Consider the following 17,302-nt stretch of genomic DNA (forward strand, 5'->3'; position numbering starts at 1 on the left):
CAGCTAGGGGCGGCTCCAGGCCCCAGCGCGCCAAGTGTGTGCTTGGGGCGGCATGCCGCAGGGGGCGCTCTGCCGGTCGCCGGGAGGGCGGCAGGCAGCCAGCCTTTGGTGGCATGCCTGCAGAGGGTCCGCTGGTCCCGCGGCTCCGGTGGACCTCCCGCAGGCGTGCCTGCGGAGGGTCCCCTGGTCCCACGGCTTCGGTGGAGCCGCGGGTCCAGCGGACCCTCCGCAGGCACGCCTGCGGGAGGTCCACCGGAGCCGGGGGACCGGCGACCGGCAGAGCACCCCCTGCGGCATGCCGTTGTGCTTGGGGCGGCAAAATGTCTAGAGCCGCCCCTGCTCCCAGCACAGAGAGGCTACTGGACTGACTAGAATTTACCAAAGTTTGCAAGGAAAGAACTTGTCCCCTCTCTCTCTTCTTTCCCCCCCTTCTTTTTTTAAAAAAAGAGAAATCAATATTTTGTTTCTATTTCCAACCTACTGTATATAAAATATTCAGTACTGGCCACTGTCTATGCGCCTTTTTTTTTGTTCCCCCAATCTGAGAAATGCTGGTCTCCCATAAAATCTCTATAGTGTAGGGTAAAAGCACACAAAAGACCAGATTTCACGGTCCATGATGCATTTTTCATGGCCGTGAATTTGGTAAGGCCCTACTTATAGCCACAGTCTTCAAAAACACATCTGATTACTTATACCTCATCATTGTTGTATTTTAGGCTCTTTAAGTATTTAAAAATAAAAGTAGCAATAACAATTTCATTTTTACTTCTCGGGTGAAATAGCTTGATTAGTTCACAGATGTATTGTCCGTTTGCTGGTTTATATTTACGTGTGTTGAGTATGAAGGGATAGCAAAGTCTAAGTGAGTTTTTCACTGAGTTCTGGAAGTGGGTAGTTCTGTGGTCATTCCTATCTCTTGTGGGACTGAATTCCAAAGTCTGTGTTTTGCGCCTGTCAAAGTTCTGTCTCCTGAACTCTTGAGTCTCCTGCTGTTGGGCAACAATTTGATTGCTCCTGTGATGGGAGGTCATGGCTGCAGAGGGAGAAACAATCTCTTGGCTAACAAGCGGTAATTCTACAAAGGGCTTTGAATAGCAGAACAGATTGTGAACTGGCCTCTGCATTTAAGGGGAAAGTAGGGTTCCAGGGTGATGTGATGACAGTGATCTGTGTTGCTAAACAGATGGACTGCTGCATTTTGAATTAGTAGGAGCTTTTTCAGGGCACCTGGTTTAATTCCTAGATAAGATTTAAAATCATCAAGTTTGGTGGTCATGAATACATGGATGTTCTTGTCTTGAATAACAGATATATTCCTAACATTAAAATGCAGGTATCAATATCAGAAACCTACTATAGAATATAGGTGCAACACAGTGCTTTTATCGAAGGTAGTCTAGTTCCGCCATGCTATTATGACAAATCTGCCTTGCACCTGACATACTTCTAGGGCGCTAACAATCTGACAAATCTATCATGGATAATGCATTCTGAAAGCTGCTTCTCAGGGAGAAAAAAGCAGAGAATAAGTGCAGCCCACTGGCATGTTTCTTTCCCCCTGAGGCGCTAAGGCAAATTGAGCAAAACTCTCTGGATTACACTGGCAAACTATTCACAGCAGTTGTTCAGCTGCTGGGGGATGATATTATTATGGCAAAGGTGCTAATGAAATGCATGGTTTGAATTATTGATACAAGTCCTCAATAGGAAACTAAATAAGGGCTTGATGCTGCCCCATTGTAATCAGTTGCAAAACTCCCACTGACTTCAATCGGTGTAGGATCAAGAGTTAAACATACAGAATAGAGCTGGTCTAAATTTTTCATTTTACATTACATAAAAATGGCCTCTTTTCAAAACATGGTTTTCTTGTTCCGTTTTTTGTACAGCACCTTGCACAATGGTGTTGTGGTCCATGGCTGGTGCTCCTAGGTATTAATGCAATACAAATAATAACTGATGTTGGAATTGCAATACAAATAATATTTTTTTATTTAATATTTATAATTGCAATACAAAAAAGGAGCTGGTGCTCCTAGGTATAATGCAATACAAATAATAACTGATGTTGGAATCTTGCATCTGAAGAAGTGGGTATTCACCCACAAAAGCTCATGCTGCAAAACGTCTGTTAGTCTATAAGGTGCCACAGGATTCTTTGATGTTGGAATTGTTAGCTTTGTACAACATATAAAACTACTGAGTTCAAACTAGTATCCCAAAGGGTATAGTTGTAGTCTTAAAAGTACATACTGTATTATGCACACTACAGGTATTATAATGGCCCTGGTCCTGCTCCAATCGATATTAATGACAAAAAATGCATTGACCATAATGGTACAGGATCAGGCCAATAGAGAATTCACTTAGTAAGGAAATACCTGCTTTTCTGTGTTAGTAGCTAAATAATCTAAATCTAAAATAGCTTTCTGTATAACTTGTGTATAATTAAGCCTCTTTACTTTGGGTTGTGGTATGGCTTAAAGTATTGGCATAGGACCTTTCAATAGGTCATCAGTTTGAAACCAGCCCAAATCTGTACTCATTTTTAATTCATCATCTGTTAGCTTTCCAATGATCTATGTGGAGAAGGTTTTCAACAGAAAGACCAAGCATTAAATGAGCATGGAGATTGGATTATACCTCTCACCACTATGGATGGTCTTGCTAAGATAGTATCAGTGCCCCCCATTGCATTGCATAAATAGAGGAATTCTGTCTGCAGCCTCTCAATATGGCACTTTTCAGGAGCATGAATTAGTTTATTCTAAAATATTCAAATGCTGTATCTGATTTCCTAGCACTTTCTACTGGGAGTAGAATTGTTTATTTCAATACTTATTGAATTTCTTAATTCTAAAAAGGCTAAAATATAAATGGTAGGTAATAGTGATACTCTTTCTTTCTGATATACCAGCTAGCATGATCATATTTCTACACTAAGATTTTGCTTTATTTTTCTCCCCTATTGAATATTTCTTTTCTCAGAGATTCTGAATTAATTTGTTTCTAAGAGAAAAATAGTTTGGACAAGTGTGTGTGTGTCTGAGAGACTATTTTAAAGTTTTAGTTCAGAATAATTATAGAGACATGGGATAAAGAAGATTAACACCTCTCTCTTACTGCTGCCACTCTTCCCCAAAACATTGGATTTTAATTTTTGTTTCAGACTACAATATTGAGAAGTTATAGGGAAACTAGCTAGGGGTCTGAAGAGTTGAGACATCCAGATAAATGGATATAGAGGGTTTGAGAGTGAATTTGAACTCCTAATGAAGCACACTGAAAGATGATTAATGATGAGTAAAAAGCAACTAACTGATGGGTCTACTATTTGTTTTAATTATTCCCACACAAGACAGTTATGAACGATTTATTTTATTTGGACTTTATGTACTGTGGTTTTAAAATGATTTTGAAGCAAGTCTCCACAACATGCAAAGTACCGGAAAGCATCAAGATAATATGCTAAAAAATAAGTTATTTATACAGTGCCTGTTCCTGCCTTGCATTACTTACAGTGTAATCTGGACATGGTAAAGCCAGGGATGACAATAAGCACAGAGTGGTGTATATGTTTGGAATAGTAAGATCCTGCATTGGCAGGGAGATGGACTGGAGGGTTGAGCAACTTAGCTACCTATCTGGCCTGGGAGTCTGGAAGCCCTTGGGTCCCTGGCAGTCTGCTGCTCCTGAACTATATACCCTGGAAGCTAAAGCCTGGTCTACACTAGGCGTTTAAACCGGTTTTAGGAGCGTAAAACCGATTTAACGCCACAACCGTCCACACTAGGAGGCACCATATATCGATTTTAATGGCTCTTTAAACCGGTTTCTGTACTCCTCCCTAACGAGAGGAGTAACGCTAATATCGGTATTAACATATCGGATTAGGGTTAGTGTGGACGCTGATCGACAGTATTGGCCTCCGGGAGCTATCCCACAGTGCAGCAGTGACCGCTCTGGACCGCAATCTGAACTCGGATGCAGTGGTCAGGTAGACAGGAAAAGCCCCGCGAACTTTTGAATATTTCCTGTTTGCCCAGCGTGGAGCTCCGATCAGCACGGGTGGTGATGCAGTCCGAAATCAAAATAAAGAAAGAGCTCCAGCACGGACCATGCGGATGTGATCGCTGTAAGGGCAGGCAAATCCGTTCTATCAGCGCTCCGTTACAGAAGATGAAATTCAGAATCCTTTTTTAAAAATCTCCAGACAGACGCCATAGCAGGGACTCAGCGCACTGCAGCGTGACAAGCGTAACGGAAAGCCAAAGAATCAAATGGACGGTCATGGACTGGAGGACTGAAGCTATCCCACAGTTCCTGCAGCCTCCGAAAAGTATTTGCATTCTTGGTTGAGCTCCAAATGCTTCTAGGGTCAAACACAGTGTCCGCGGTGGGTCAGGGCATAGCTTGGCAATCTACTCACCCCCCCCCCACTCCCAGAAGCGAAAGGGAAAACAATCCTCTGACTCTTTTACATGTCACCCTATCTTTACTGAATGCTGCAGATAGACACGATGCTGCAGCTGTAAACACCAACATCCTCACTCCCCCGCCTGCCATGGGTGGCTGATGGTACAAAAGGACTGGTAACCGTCCTCGTCATCAGCCTATTGGCACATGGGGCAGTAACCATGCTGATTGGCATCCGTGGGCGCCTGGCCCTAATTTTTTCTGGTGGATGGTGCAGTATGGCTGGTAACCATCGTCATCATAGCAACAGGGGGCTGAGCTCCATCAGCCCCCACCCTTCATGTGTAAAGAACAGATTCAGTTGCCCCTGGACTAGCAGAGGGATGCTGGGCTTCTCTCCTACACACTGCTTAATGTCCTGTCTGGACTATCATAGCAGCTGGAGGCTGCCTTCCACTCATTTCTCACTAACAAGTCACCATGTCTTTTTATTCCTGCATTCTTTATTACTTCATCACACAAGTGGGGGGACAATGCTACGGTAGCCCAGAAAGGCTGGGGGAAGAACGGAATCAACAGGTGGGGTTGTTACAGGAGCACTCCCTGTGAATAGCATACAGATCATAGTTTCTGCAGGATCTGACACAGAGCAGCTGTGCTCTCTGGTTCTATGATACAGTGGTTATCTAGTACACTTGCCTATATTCTAGGCAGGACTGATTCTATTTTTAGATACCAAAAAGGAGGGATTGACTCAGGGAGTCATTCCCAATTTTGGCTTTTGCGCCCCTGGCTAAGAGCAGCCAGGGGCACTTATGACAGCAGCAAATGGTACAAAAGGACTGGTAGCCATAATCATCCTCAGTTCCAATTTATGGAAGGGTTTGGATGGTGCAGTATGACTGGTAACCATCTCTGCTGTCATGCAAAAGCAAAAGCATGCTTCTGTGTAGCGCTGCTGAATCGCCTCTGTGAGCGGCATCTAGTACACATACGATGAGAGTCACAAAAGGCAAAACAAGCTCCATGATTGCCATGCTATGGCATCTGCCAGGGTAATCCAGGGGAAAAAGGCACGAAATGCTTGTCTGCCGTTGCTTTCCCAGAGGAAGGAGTGACTAACGACATTTACCCAGAACCACCCGCGACAATGATTTTTGCCCCATCAGGCACTGGGATCTCAACCCGGAAGTTCCAAGGGGCGGGGGAGGCTGCAGGAACTATGGGATAGCTAGGGAATAGCTACCCACAGTGCAACGCTCCAGAAGCCGACGCTAGCCTCGGACCGCGGACGCACACCACCGAATTAATGTGTTTAGTGTGGCCGCGCGCACTCGATTTTATAAAATCTGTTTTACAAAACCGGTTTATGCACATTCGGAATAGTCCCATAGTGTAGACGTACCTTAAGGCAGCTGTGATATTGAAATGCTTCTTGTCAGTTTCATGGCTGCTGTTCAGTGGTGACTGGCAGTGAAATTGATAAGAATCATGTCAGTTTCAGTCAACCCCTGTTCTGGGGAGCATATTTCATTTCAGAAACACCATGTGTCAATGATTTTGAAATGGAAAAATGTATAGACTGTTAGGCTGAGCTGATGTATCCATTACTGATGGTTTAGTGGTGAAAGAGCTAGTTAATGAACTGGGTGGACTGTGCTACTACCAACAATTGTATGTGCTTCATGATTCTGCACAAGCTGCTGCAGGAGATGCAAAGATGTTCTCTCTTCTGCTAACTGCTCAGTTTCTACTATTCTGAAGATAAATGAAGATGTACATGGTCTTAAGTAGCCTCTTCTAAAAATGCATTGAGATGCACTGAGGCATTGCAATCTGTTTTAGGCTGCCAAATCCAATCTTGGCAAGGACTTTCGGTTCATTAGCACTGTCTATCATAGGTATTATGGAGGCAAGGTAATGGAAATCCTTCTCTTATTGATTAGGGCGATAGTTGAAAAAAAGGCATAATTGCCACCCTCAATTTAATCTTGTAGATACCCAACATTCTGCCTTAGTATTAATGTCTTCCTGGAACTGTTGAAGTGAACTCTCACAGCTTAATCTGAGATTAGCAACACCTAACTATGAACCTAGCTCACCATGGAGCTAAGATTCTCCCCACCCTGCCGCCTTTTTTAATACCTCCATTAATGGTGCAGACTGTTAGTGAGTCTAACATCATTATTCATCTCTGTCTATCTAATAGAAAACTTTTAATGCTCATGTCAGTTTAGTCATCTTTTGCATTCCCCAGGCAAAACTGTTTACATCAGTAGTTCATAATAACTGAATACAAATATTGTAAAAAGGTAAGGAATAGAATACAATTTATTTGAAAAAATGAGTGTGGGTATGTTTAAATGCGCTTGTTTATATACAATAGTTGGCGTAGAAAGAAACAAATATATGCTACCCCTAAGTAACTGGCCAATGGGGATCTGGGAGAATCTTTCTGCAGGGTTACAGTGCCAGCAGCATTTTCAAGCAGGAAACATCTAGTCTGCAATGTTGGAGACAACACAATCTATATTTTAAATTTTACAAGATTACAGTTGTCTTGTTTTTTAATGTAAAAATCCTAAATCAGATCTTCAGTGTTTTTATGTAAAATACCCACAGATCAGATCTATTTACTGCTGCAAGAAAAACAAAGGGATGAAAGGATTTTCTCAGATGAGTACAACCACTGAAGTCACTATTAGGTGAAGAAGGCAACACCAAAATTTCCATGTACAACTCTGTCAATCACCTAGATCCTGTTCGACATTATATCTGATTATTCTACCAAGACTTGAAGAGCGAGTGTGGGGTATCACAATTTTATCCTCAGAGTTATTGTGCAGTACCTGAGACTGTCAATGTCATAGTTAACATTTGTTAACTATTTTTGCAAGTGAACATATAGCCTGAGCATTTGTGTCCTTGTTTCTGGCTGTTGCTTCCACCAGTGTTAGTAATATTGGCAGTGCTAAAATAGAGAGAGCTACAGGCAGCTGTTGGCATTTTAACCACTTTGTTGTCTAATTTCATTTGATGGCACAGCGCTGGAGGTATTTTAAAAGGTATTTAAAGAGGTATTTAAAGGTATTTAGGTTCCTAGTAGGATTTTCAGTATCTAACTCCTTGGGTGCTTTAGAAAATCCCATTAGCTGCCTATCTGCATCTTTAGGTATCTAAATGCTTCTAAATTAGCAGTGGGTACCTGGAGCCTTATCTGTATTAGCACATATACTGCTGGAGGAAAAATTGGGAAATTTTAAGGTTGGGGAGGGGAGTCTAGTGAAGTCTAAAAATCAACATTCCAACAGATACTACAAGTTACTGTCTATTCTGAGTACAGGGGGAAACAAAGTTCAATATCTCAAATAGATGCTGGCAGTTTTGTTGGCAATCATTGAGCAGTTACCCACTCCTTTGCTTAGCAAGGCCCGTTAGCCATGTGTATCTAGGTGATATTACAATCTGGAGATAGTTCAAGAAAGCAATTCAACATTACTATGACCTCTCCTGTACTCATGTTTATAACATGTTTTCAGTAAAAGCATTCTCTAAATTATTCATTCTTCTCAGAAAAGTGAATAAACAATCTGATTTAAAAATATAAAAAGAGTGAGGCAACTGATTACTTCCAAACTTTAACAACAACAAAATAACACAAAGTAAAGCATCTTTTCTATAATGATCCACGTTTCATTGTAAAATTTGGCTCTTGTAGGAAGCAAGTACTTGAGGTAGTGACACTACAGCTCTAGAAATATGGATTTGAGCATTGCCACACCACATAACTTTGCAAAAGTAAGTAAATCTCTTGGTGTATGCTCTGGAATCAATTATTCCTCATCACGACTATATGAGGCAGGAGGGAGAGCATTAGCAATTTCTTCACACTGCATCTTCAGCCAGGCCAAAAGAAAAACGTGCACAGTGCCAGATTACTAGCATCGAAACGATTGTCTTCATTGTCCTTCTGTTATGTTATCTTCATTCTATTGGGATCTGCAAAACAGAAATGAGTATTCATCTGCTTAAGGGACTATGTAAGAAACAGCCTTGTGCATGTGGTGTCACGAAACAAGTTTAATATGAAAATGTCCAAATGATTTGTTGTAGCTGCCTTATTTCCTTCAGAATTTTTTATGTAATTATGGCAAACCCACTATCCACATTTTTCAAAATTTGACCCAAGCAGTGAAAGCGTTTATTAAGCTTAGTAATACACAAGTAATGAAGAACATGATTCTGAAAGGAATTAAGCAATGAAGTGATGAATGGAACTGTTTCCAAAGCATGCACATAAAGTGATATCATCTAGCTAAGGCTGATTTCTTCTCCATCACGTCAATAGGAAAATAGCTATATTGCTAAAATGGTTCGGCTTAGGCTCTATTATTTGCAGTGGCACTTGACAGTTATGGAGTTGGAATTCAATTTCTTTCTTCTAAAGCAGGTGTGTCTACAAAACCACTGTGCCATTTCCATATAACGCACGGAGATTGTTGGCTCCTTGCCCATAGGTGTTTCAGGGCACTTATCCCATTTTCACACTGCAGAGGTTGTCAGTGAATAGCATCTTAGTTTAAGTATACTTGAGTGAATATTTTTGATCCCAAAACAAGATAATAGATAATGTGAAAAGCTTTATTTTATGCTAATGCAGACATTCAAGTACCCATTTTGAAAGGACAGTTTTATGGAAGCCCACATTACATAGCACATAAAGATTTTGACATTAATTTATTACTCAGGACAGGAGGAAAGGTGCTCCTTCATCTTGCTGTATCTCTGTTTGGTCACGTTAACCTTGATATTAGCATCATATCCATGTTTGATTCTAAAATACTGTTCCTTAGATTCCAATAGTGATATTAGTTTGCTGTAGTTTATTTCTGAATAGTGCATGGTATGCTTTTGGTTTAAATTACAGGAAAGATGATTTCCACAAGTGTCTGCTTGAATTTAGGTAGGTTTAGTTGCATAGGTAGTGGGTGGTTAGGGCTAGAGGGGGACTCAGTCTTCCCAAGTCTACCAGCCCAGCTCAGCAGGTGAATGCCCCATGTCTGGCATCTCCAGGGCCAGGAAGTGGGTGGGGCAGGAAGAGGGAAGACCCACTTGCACGTGACGCTGTCCCGGGCTCTTACAAGAGCCAATGGGCTGGATGGAGAGCCTGCTTGGCCGAGCCTCCTGGAAGAGGTGGCCCTGCTGCCTGCTCCTTCCTGAAAACATCCCTGAATTCATGCTGGGAGCTCATGTTTGAAGACACAGGCCCCACTTTTGCGAGTCAAACGCCATAGTAGCAGCCATTGCAGGGCAGGCTTGCTCTGCACATGCCAGAGAGCAGGGCTTGACCCTCCATCCCTCTGCCAGACAGAGTGGGCTCCTCCTGCATGTATACCAGCGTGGGAACCTGCCCACTGCACACAAGAGAGCCATTCTCCATAGATCTGGGAGCCTGGTCACTAGTTGGTTTACTCTGCCTGTCCAAAGAATATTTTCACCCTCGGCCTATCTTTAATTGGAGTGGGAGTTCTTGCATGAAGAAATTTCCATAGCTATAGGGAAATATTATTTTACAGGATCTTATAGGATGACTGCATAAGGTGAGATATTAAAAAATAAATCCAGGTGGAATATTTAAGTCTAACATGCTACAAGGGTCCTATACTCTGTAGGCAAAAATGTCCTTGAAGTTGGAATATTTACTAAGGAGTGCAAAAGTGCTAGGTATTCTTATTACACAATTATCTTTGCAATCACATCAGAAGCACTTTCTGTGAGATTATGGCAGTTGAAGTCAAAACAGCTCAAATAAGAATGTCAGTAAAATCTGTTTACTTCTGCCAGGTTGAAGTGATTTTTGATAGGTGGCATGCACATGGATTACAATTTCCACATGAGTAGTGCTATACTGGTCCCAAATAGACTTTAAGGAAGAAGCAAAGGGAAAGATGCATCCCTTCATTTGTGGAAGAAGTTGGGCAGTAGTCGAGGGATGGAATAGAATTAACCCACTTGAAAGTTATCTATCTTCCTAAATGTAAATTTAAAAAGAGAATTCTTTCTGTCTTCCTCACCCTCCAGTCCTTCACAAGCTTTCACTTTGTCTCTCAACAGCATATTTCTTCAGATAGTCTTCAGCATATACTTTATGTATGCAATAACATGATGAGGTTGCTATAGTAACTTGTTTTTAAATAGCAGGGTAATTACTCTTACAAATTCCCTTGTAACTGACTAGCATATAGTCTAGCACATACAGTATATTTGTAATAGAATAGCACATACATTAAACTTTTCTTTTTTCACATATATTGCTTCCTTTTTATTTGTCAAGTATTTTTGAATATTTCATTTTAAAAAAACTTTACTTTATCCCTTTTCTTGTTTGTATGCTCCAATAGGTGTATAATGCAGAGTTACTCAGTTACAAGCATCGAAAGTGGGGTATAATAAGGGTCTGTCTATCATCTATCTGTCTATCTTCTATCTATCTAATCTAAACTGAAAAAAATATATTATTGACATTCAGTATGTTTTTCACTGACTCCAACAAAGTAGTTTAAAATACTAAAAACTTGTTCTCTTGTATTTTCAGGATTGTACTGAAATCAATAGCATATTTAATCTTTGGAATAATATTCACTGGATTCATTTTTAGAAAATAAATGGCCGGTTGCTATTCATATAGATTTACAGGTGAATTCAAGTATTAAGCAATGTTTGACTCCAGGCTTGTCTTTTCAATTATCATTATTTTCTGCAGTGGGCTAGAATACTGAGCATCTAAGTCCCTTTTATAATAAATGTATAGACATTTGGGACATGAGGGTACAATTTAATATAAAAACATTAGTAGAAGGTAACTAGCTCAGACTGCAGTTTCCAGATAGTTCTCAGTGTGGAGTCATGTACCATTAATAGCCAAATAGAGTAGGTTAGCTTTTGTTGATTGGTTATGTACCTATTTAAAAAAACATGAGGGGGAGGATTTGGAAGCCAATAGGTACACTACAAATAGGGCATCTGACACAGCTAGTGTAAGCTGCTATTTTTCAGTAAAACTTTCATATGTAACAATGTACGATTGGCTAGGGATTACTTTTGTTTCACATTACTCTTATGTTTTGCTAAAGTGTGGTGCTAACTGCAAGGATGTCTACTTTGATGATTTTGTTGGGATCACCTCTGCTGCCCATAATCAAGCCTATCTTGATGGCTGCTTTGGTTTTTAAAAGCTAGCAGGAACACTCCTGGTCATGCTAAATTATCTGCATTGACTATTTGCATGATTCAAATTGAAAATATACAAAAAGGTATAAGAGTGATAATTGTGCTAGCAAATTCATTATTCCTTCAGGAATGCTTTTGGCAAGTTGCTTTTAACAGAACTCCAAAACAAAGTAAACCAAAAATGTCAGAAAAATGAATTGCAATTCACTTGGCAACACATGCTAAATTGCATGAAGTGTAGATGATTCTTTAGGAATGCTGACAGCACAAGAGGGAGCTGTAGCTAAGAATACCATGGAGAAAGAGAGCACAGTGTGGTCTGAGAAATGTAGACTATCCTAGTCTTCCAAATGGACTGTCTAAATAAGAATATCCTAAGATTCCTTTTTGCTTGTGGAAAGGAGCATCTCTGACCAGGAGCGGCGCCAGAGTTTCTGGCGCCCTAGGCAGAATTCAGGGGGCGGCCTTTTGTGCGCTCCCCACGGGGCACGCGGGAGCTTCCGATTCCACTCCCATCGCGCCGCCGAAGAAGGACCCTCCGCCGAAATGCCGCAGGCGACAGCGGCAGTCATTGAGCTGCTCAATTGCCTGCCGCTGTTTTCCGCAGCACGTCGGCAGAAGGTCCTTCTTCGGTGGTGCGACGGGAGCGGAACCGGAAGCTCCCGTGAGCCCCATGGGAAGCGCACAAAATGCCACCCCCCGAATCCTGGCGCCCTAGGTGACCGCCTAGGGTTGCCTAATGGAAGCGCCGGCCCTGTCTCCAACCAATTATTCTACAGAGATGTCTCTCTTCTGGCACCCTATCTCTATCTTCAAGACTGCTTCTGACCCAGGCTCTGGAAAAGAACTACTAAAATGTAGCATTTGTTCTAACCTTTTGAGAGACTACTCCTAATGGACAATCAGACTGGCAATTAGTTTTAAGTGAGGGAAGTCAATCTTCTAAACTGACTGCCTAGTGATTATCTTACATTTCTTATTCGTTCTCCTGTACTAGGCACAAAGAGAGAGATAGGAAGAGATTCAGTTAGATGTAGCAAATGTGAAAAATCGGGATGGGGGGGGGAATAGGAGCCTATTTAAGAAAAAGACCCCAAAATCGGGACTGTCCCTATAAAATCAGTATATCTGGTCACCCTAATTAGATGCAGAGGTGTAATTACCAGGAGCATCCTCGCACATCTAGTGCTGTGTGAAGAGGCTGTCAAGTAGCAATTTAATCAGGATTTTGTGACAGATGTTATATGGCACCACTATTGTATTGTTTCTGTTATCCAAAAGTCCATAATGAAAATGTAGCAAAGCACAAGGCTCTGTATATTTGGGTGCAACATTTCTTCCCTCCTATGCTAATAAACAAGTTTATTACTAACAATTCTAATAAAGTTGGATATTGGAGGAAAGGGTCTATTTGGGTTTTGACTATTTTGGTTTCCTGATATATGCTCTGAAACCAGACTCCAATGAACCAGGCATAAGCGCTGACTTTAGGATGCTGGGTTGTAATGAGGCTATTTGATAATAAGGGTGGGGAAATGCCACCTAAGCCCCTTTCATTTACAACATTTCTATCTTCTGACTAGAATAATGCATCGTCATAGTGCAACAATTGGCAGAGAAATTGGTGGTTTTGTCTTCCTCTGCAGCATGGGTCACTTGCAGGTTTAAATTAGGGTAAATGGTGGATTCTCTTTACCCTGAAGTCTTTAAACCATGATTTGAAGATGTCAGCAACTCAGCCAGAGGTTGGGATCTATTACAGGAGTGGATGGATGAGGTTCTGTGGCCTGCCATGTTCAGGAGATCAGACTAGATAATCATGATGGTCCCTTCTAATCTTAAAGTCTATGAGTGTAATTATATATTCTTGCAGAATGGATCAAGAAACTCTCAAATTTAAAAAGGTGTATGTGTATGTCTCCTTTTTTGGGTTCTCCTGCATTATTGAGGATCCCCATAGGGCTAAAAGGTATTGTAGATGGCCTGGCTCTTGTAAACATGTACAGTATGGAAACAATTATAGTAGCTTCTCTTTCTTCCCACATTTACTTATTGTGCTGTGGTTCACTCATATGAAAAATGCGTGAACAGTATTTTATTATTCTTGACTATGATTTGCAACAAAGTTCCACTTTGTTTGTGAAGTGGCATATCGTACTGGACATTCATGAACGATAGTGATGTTCTGAAACAAACCTGATAATCCTGGTTTGATACACCAAAAAGGGCATCTCTTGCTGTTCTAACAGAAATCCATTAGAATATAAACACATGCAGACAATTGACAGAAAAGTCAAAGTGGGTTATGAAATAAAGCATTTTAGAAAATGCCCAGCATATTCTCCTAAACCACAGCTGACCAGTTTAATAGATTTTATGTACCTAGAAAATTAGAATGAACCTCATTCATTTCATCTGTAGCTTCTGATTTTAATGCCAAAATAGAAGCTGTCTTTTAGTATAAGAATGTAACTCTCAAAATGCACAGTTAATGGTAATTCTGATGTTAAAATCTGATTTTTAATACAGAATACTGTATATATGAATGACGATCATATTTTCTCAGTGTACATTATTTAGCAGTTGAAAATATATTGATTTTCCCCAATTTTTGAATATAAAAATCAAGCTTTCTTTAAAATATTTTAATAACATTATTCACCTCTTTCATAAAGTTAAAGCTATAAATGAATGTTTTCTCATAAAACGATGTAAAATACTTCAGTTAGACTGAATCCGCCCCCCCCCACATCTTACTAGGAGAATTCAGTATTTTTGAATTTGCATGTTACCTTCTTTCTGCAGGTTAAACCAGTATATCCACTTCTACAGGCACATACATTTGGTCTTATACACCTGCTTCCAAATAGACACTTCTTCTCACAAAGAGCTACAAATACAATAAAAGATCGAGTTAGTTAAAAATACCCTTGTCATAAGAATCATAATTAGATTAGGAATACTCTGGCTATTCTCCCCCCCTCCCAATCCCAGGTTGTGACAAAGTGAATTTTGATCCAACTTCTCAATTCTGGTGGGAGGAAGGGGGGATTTCTAAATGTCTTCTGGGATTAAGAATTCTTTATCACAGGATTTTTCACATTTATTTTCTTTTGTATTTCTCATCATCTTTTTCTCCTAATCTTACAATAATGATGGGGGAAGAGCCAAGGGAACAATCATTACAGCACAGTGGGGCAATGGATAAATGTAAGACCTAATTTTCAAATCTGGAATAAATTGCAGACAGTGATGGTTGGGGTCAAATTTGTGCCAAAAATGATTTTTCTCTTGTTCCAATAGAAGGAAAAATTGCAGCTTTAACATTCTTCCATCTCAAGTAAAAAAAGTATCTTTTTAAATATACAATCCCGAAGACTGGGATATCACAAGGGGAAAAACAACAAGATTGTACAATTTAGTGAATTACATACTGTGTAATTTTGGAACCAGGACTTAAGGACAAATTTCCTGCTCTTGCTGAAACAACTACTTGCAACCCATTCTAAGTTTAAAACATAAGTCAAATTAGAAAAGCGTTGTTGGTACTAAGTTATAAGTGCACATCACTTCACTCATAGTACAACCTATTTAAATATATTCAACTAATAAAACAATCTGTTCCTCTTTGTTTAAAGTAAGAATTCCCTGATTTCTAGCCTGTTTCTCAACCTAGTTAGCAGCTTGTGCTCCTATGACATTGTTTTGGCAAGGAAAGAAGAAAACAACCACTTCATAAGGAACCAATCCAAGAAGAAAACACATGTCATGTTATTTTAATTAGATCTCAGGAGTTAAACTTTCTATCAAATATTGCCAAAATGTTCTGTCCTAGCACAGCAGTTACTGGGAGTGGAGCTGAATGGCTTTCAAACCAATCAGACTTGAATCAACTGGTGGATACTTCTAAGGCCTGGTCTACACTAGGACTTTAATTCGAATTTAGCAGCGTTAATTCGAACTAACCGCTCAACCGTCCACACCAGGAAGCCATTTAATTCGAACTAGAGGGCTCTTTAGTTCGAATTTGGTACTCCACCCCGACAGGTGGAGTAACACTAAATTCGACATGGCTAGCTCGAATTAGGCTAGGTGTGGATGCAAATCGAACTTAGTAGCTCCGGGAGCTATCCCACAGTGCACCACTCTGTTGACGCTCTGGACAGCAGTCCGAGCTTCGATGCTCTGAGCAGCCACACAGGAAACGACCCGGGAAAATTTGAATTCCTTTTCCTTTCTGGACAGTTAGAATCTCATTTTGTGGTTGGACATCGGGGCGAGCTCAGCAGCACCGGCAGCAATGCAGAGCTCTCCAGCAGAGGAGTTCATGTAATCTCTGAATAGAAAGAGGGACCCGGCTTAGACTGACCGGGAACTCTTGGATCTGATCGGTGTGTGGGGCGAGGAGTCTGTGCTTTCGGAGCTGCGCTCCAACAAACGGAATGCAAAGACCTACGAGAAGGTCTCCAAAGCCACGATCCAGACAGAGGATACAGCCGTCATGCAATGCATCGCCGCGTGAAAACCAAGGACCCCAGACAAGGCTACCAAAAAATCAAAGCGGCAAACAGACGCTACGGAGCCTGCCACCAGTGCCCCACCAGTGACCATGGACTCTGATGATGGGACAGTGTCGACGGACAGTTCCTCGACGATGTTCACGGATGGGGAAGATGAGGAAGTGTTTGTGGAGGACGAGGCAGGCGAGAGCGCTTACAACGCTGGTTTCCCCGACAGCCAGGATCTATTCATCACCGTCACGGAGATCCCCTACCAACCCTCCCCGGCCATGAACCCGGATCCTGAATCAGGGGAAGGAGCAGTCGGTAAGTGCTTTAACCATGTTAACTTTTATTCTTAATATAACAGGAATCTGAAGTGTGTGAGAAGGAGATCTCTCTATATATCGTGATAGATCAGAAATCCTCCTGGGAGATCTCTCATGAAGCTCTACTTCCGTTAATCGATAAGCATCAGCAGGAGGTTCCTGGGGAGAGCTGCCTTATTGGGTGCTCCGTGATAGCACCCTTTTCCGCGCGAGGCTTTCATGCGGTATTCAGGGAGCATTGCCTCCCCGACCACGGCTGCATCGGTCCGTGGTTCGTGATAGATTTCACGCAGCATGCGCTCTCTATCTCCTTCAGTGCCCGTCCTCACGGTGATCTCGCTAGGAGACTCATGCATCTAATTACGGGAATTACTGTAAGTGTTACGCCTGGTCCAAAGTATTTTTAAAAAATCTCCGGACAGACGGCATAGCAGAGACTCAGCACGCTGCTGCGACACGAGCGTAACGGAAAGCCAAAGAATCAAATGGACGCTCATGGAGGGAGGGGGGACTGAGGACGCAAGGTATCCCACAGTTCCTGCTGTCTCCGAAAATGATTTGCATTCTTGGCTGAGCTCCAAATGCTTCTAGGGACAAAAACAGTGTCCGCGGTGGGTCAGGGCATAGCTCGGCAATTTACGCACCCCCCCACCCACCCCCAGAAGTGAAAGGGAAAACAATCCTCTCTTGACTCTTTTACATGTCACCGTATCTTTACTGAATGCTGCAGATAGACGCGATGGTACAGCACTCAACACCAACATCCTTGCTTCCCCCACGCTATGGATGGCTGATGGTACAAAATGACTGGTACCCGTCCTCATC

The 17,302-nt window shown here is 41.6% G+C and overlaps 1 protein-coding gene across 1 annotated transcript in view; it reads right to left on the reverse strand.

Annotated features, from left to right (window-relative positions):
* Positions 1 to 7,119: 7,119 nt before the first annotated feature.
* Positions 7,120 to 17,302, reverse strand: part of LOC123378771 (von Willebrand factor D and EGF domain-containing protein-like) — a 258,695-nt gene continuing 248,512 nt past the window's right edge. The window contains exons 29-30 of the mRNA XM_045032909.1: positions 14,442 to 14,539; positions 7,120 to 8,418 (exon numbers count right to left, since the gene is read on the reverse strand). Of these exons, the coding sequence (XP_044888844.1) occupies positions 8,404 to 8,418; positions 14,442 to 14,539 (113 nt within the window). The 3' untranslated portion in view covers positions 7,120 to 8,403. The remainder of the gene's footprint in view (positions 8,419 to 14,441; positions 14,540 to 17,302) is intronic.

This window comes from Mauremys mutica, chromosome 10 (genome assembly GCF_020497125.1).
Source record: "Mauremys mutica isolate MM-2020 ecotype Southern chromosome 10, ASM2049712v1, whole genome shotgun sequence".
Taxonomy (NCBI): Eukaryota; Metazoa; Chordata; order Testudines; family Geoemydidae; genus Mauremys; species Mauremys mutica.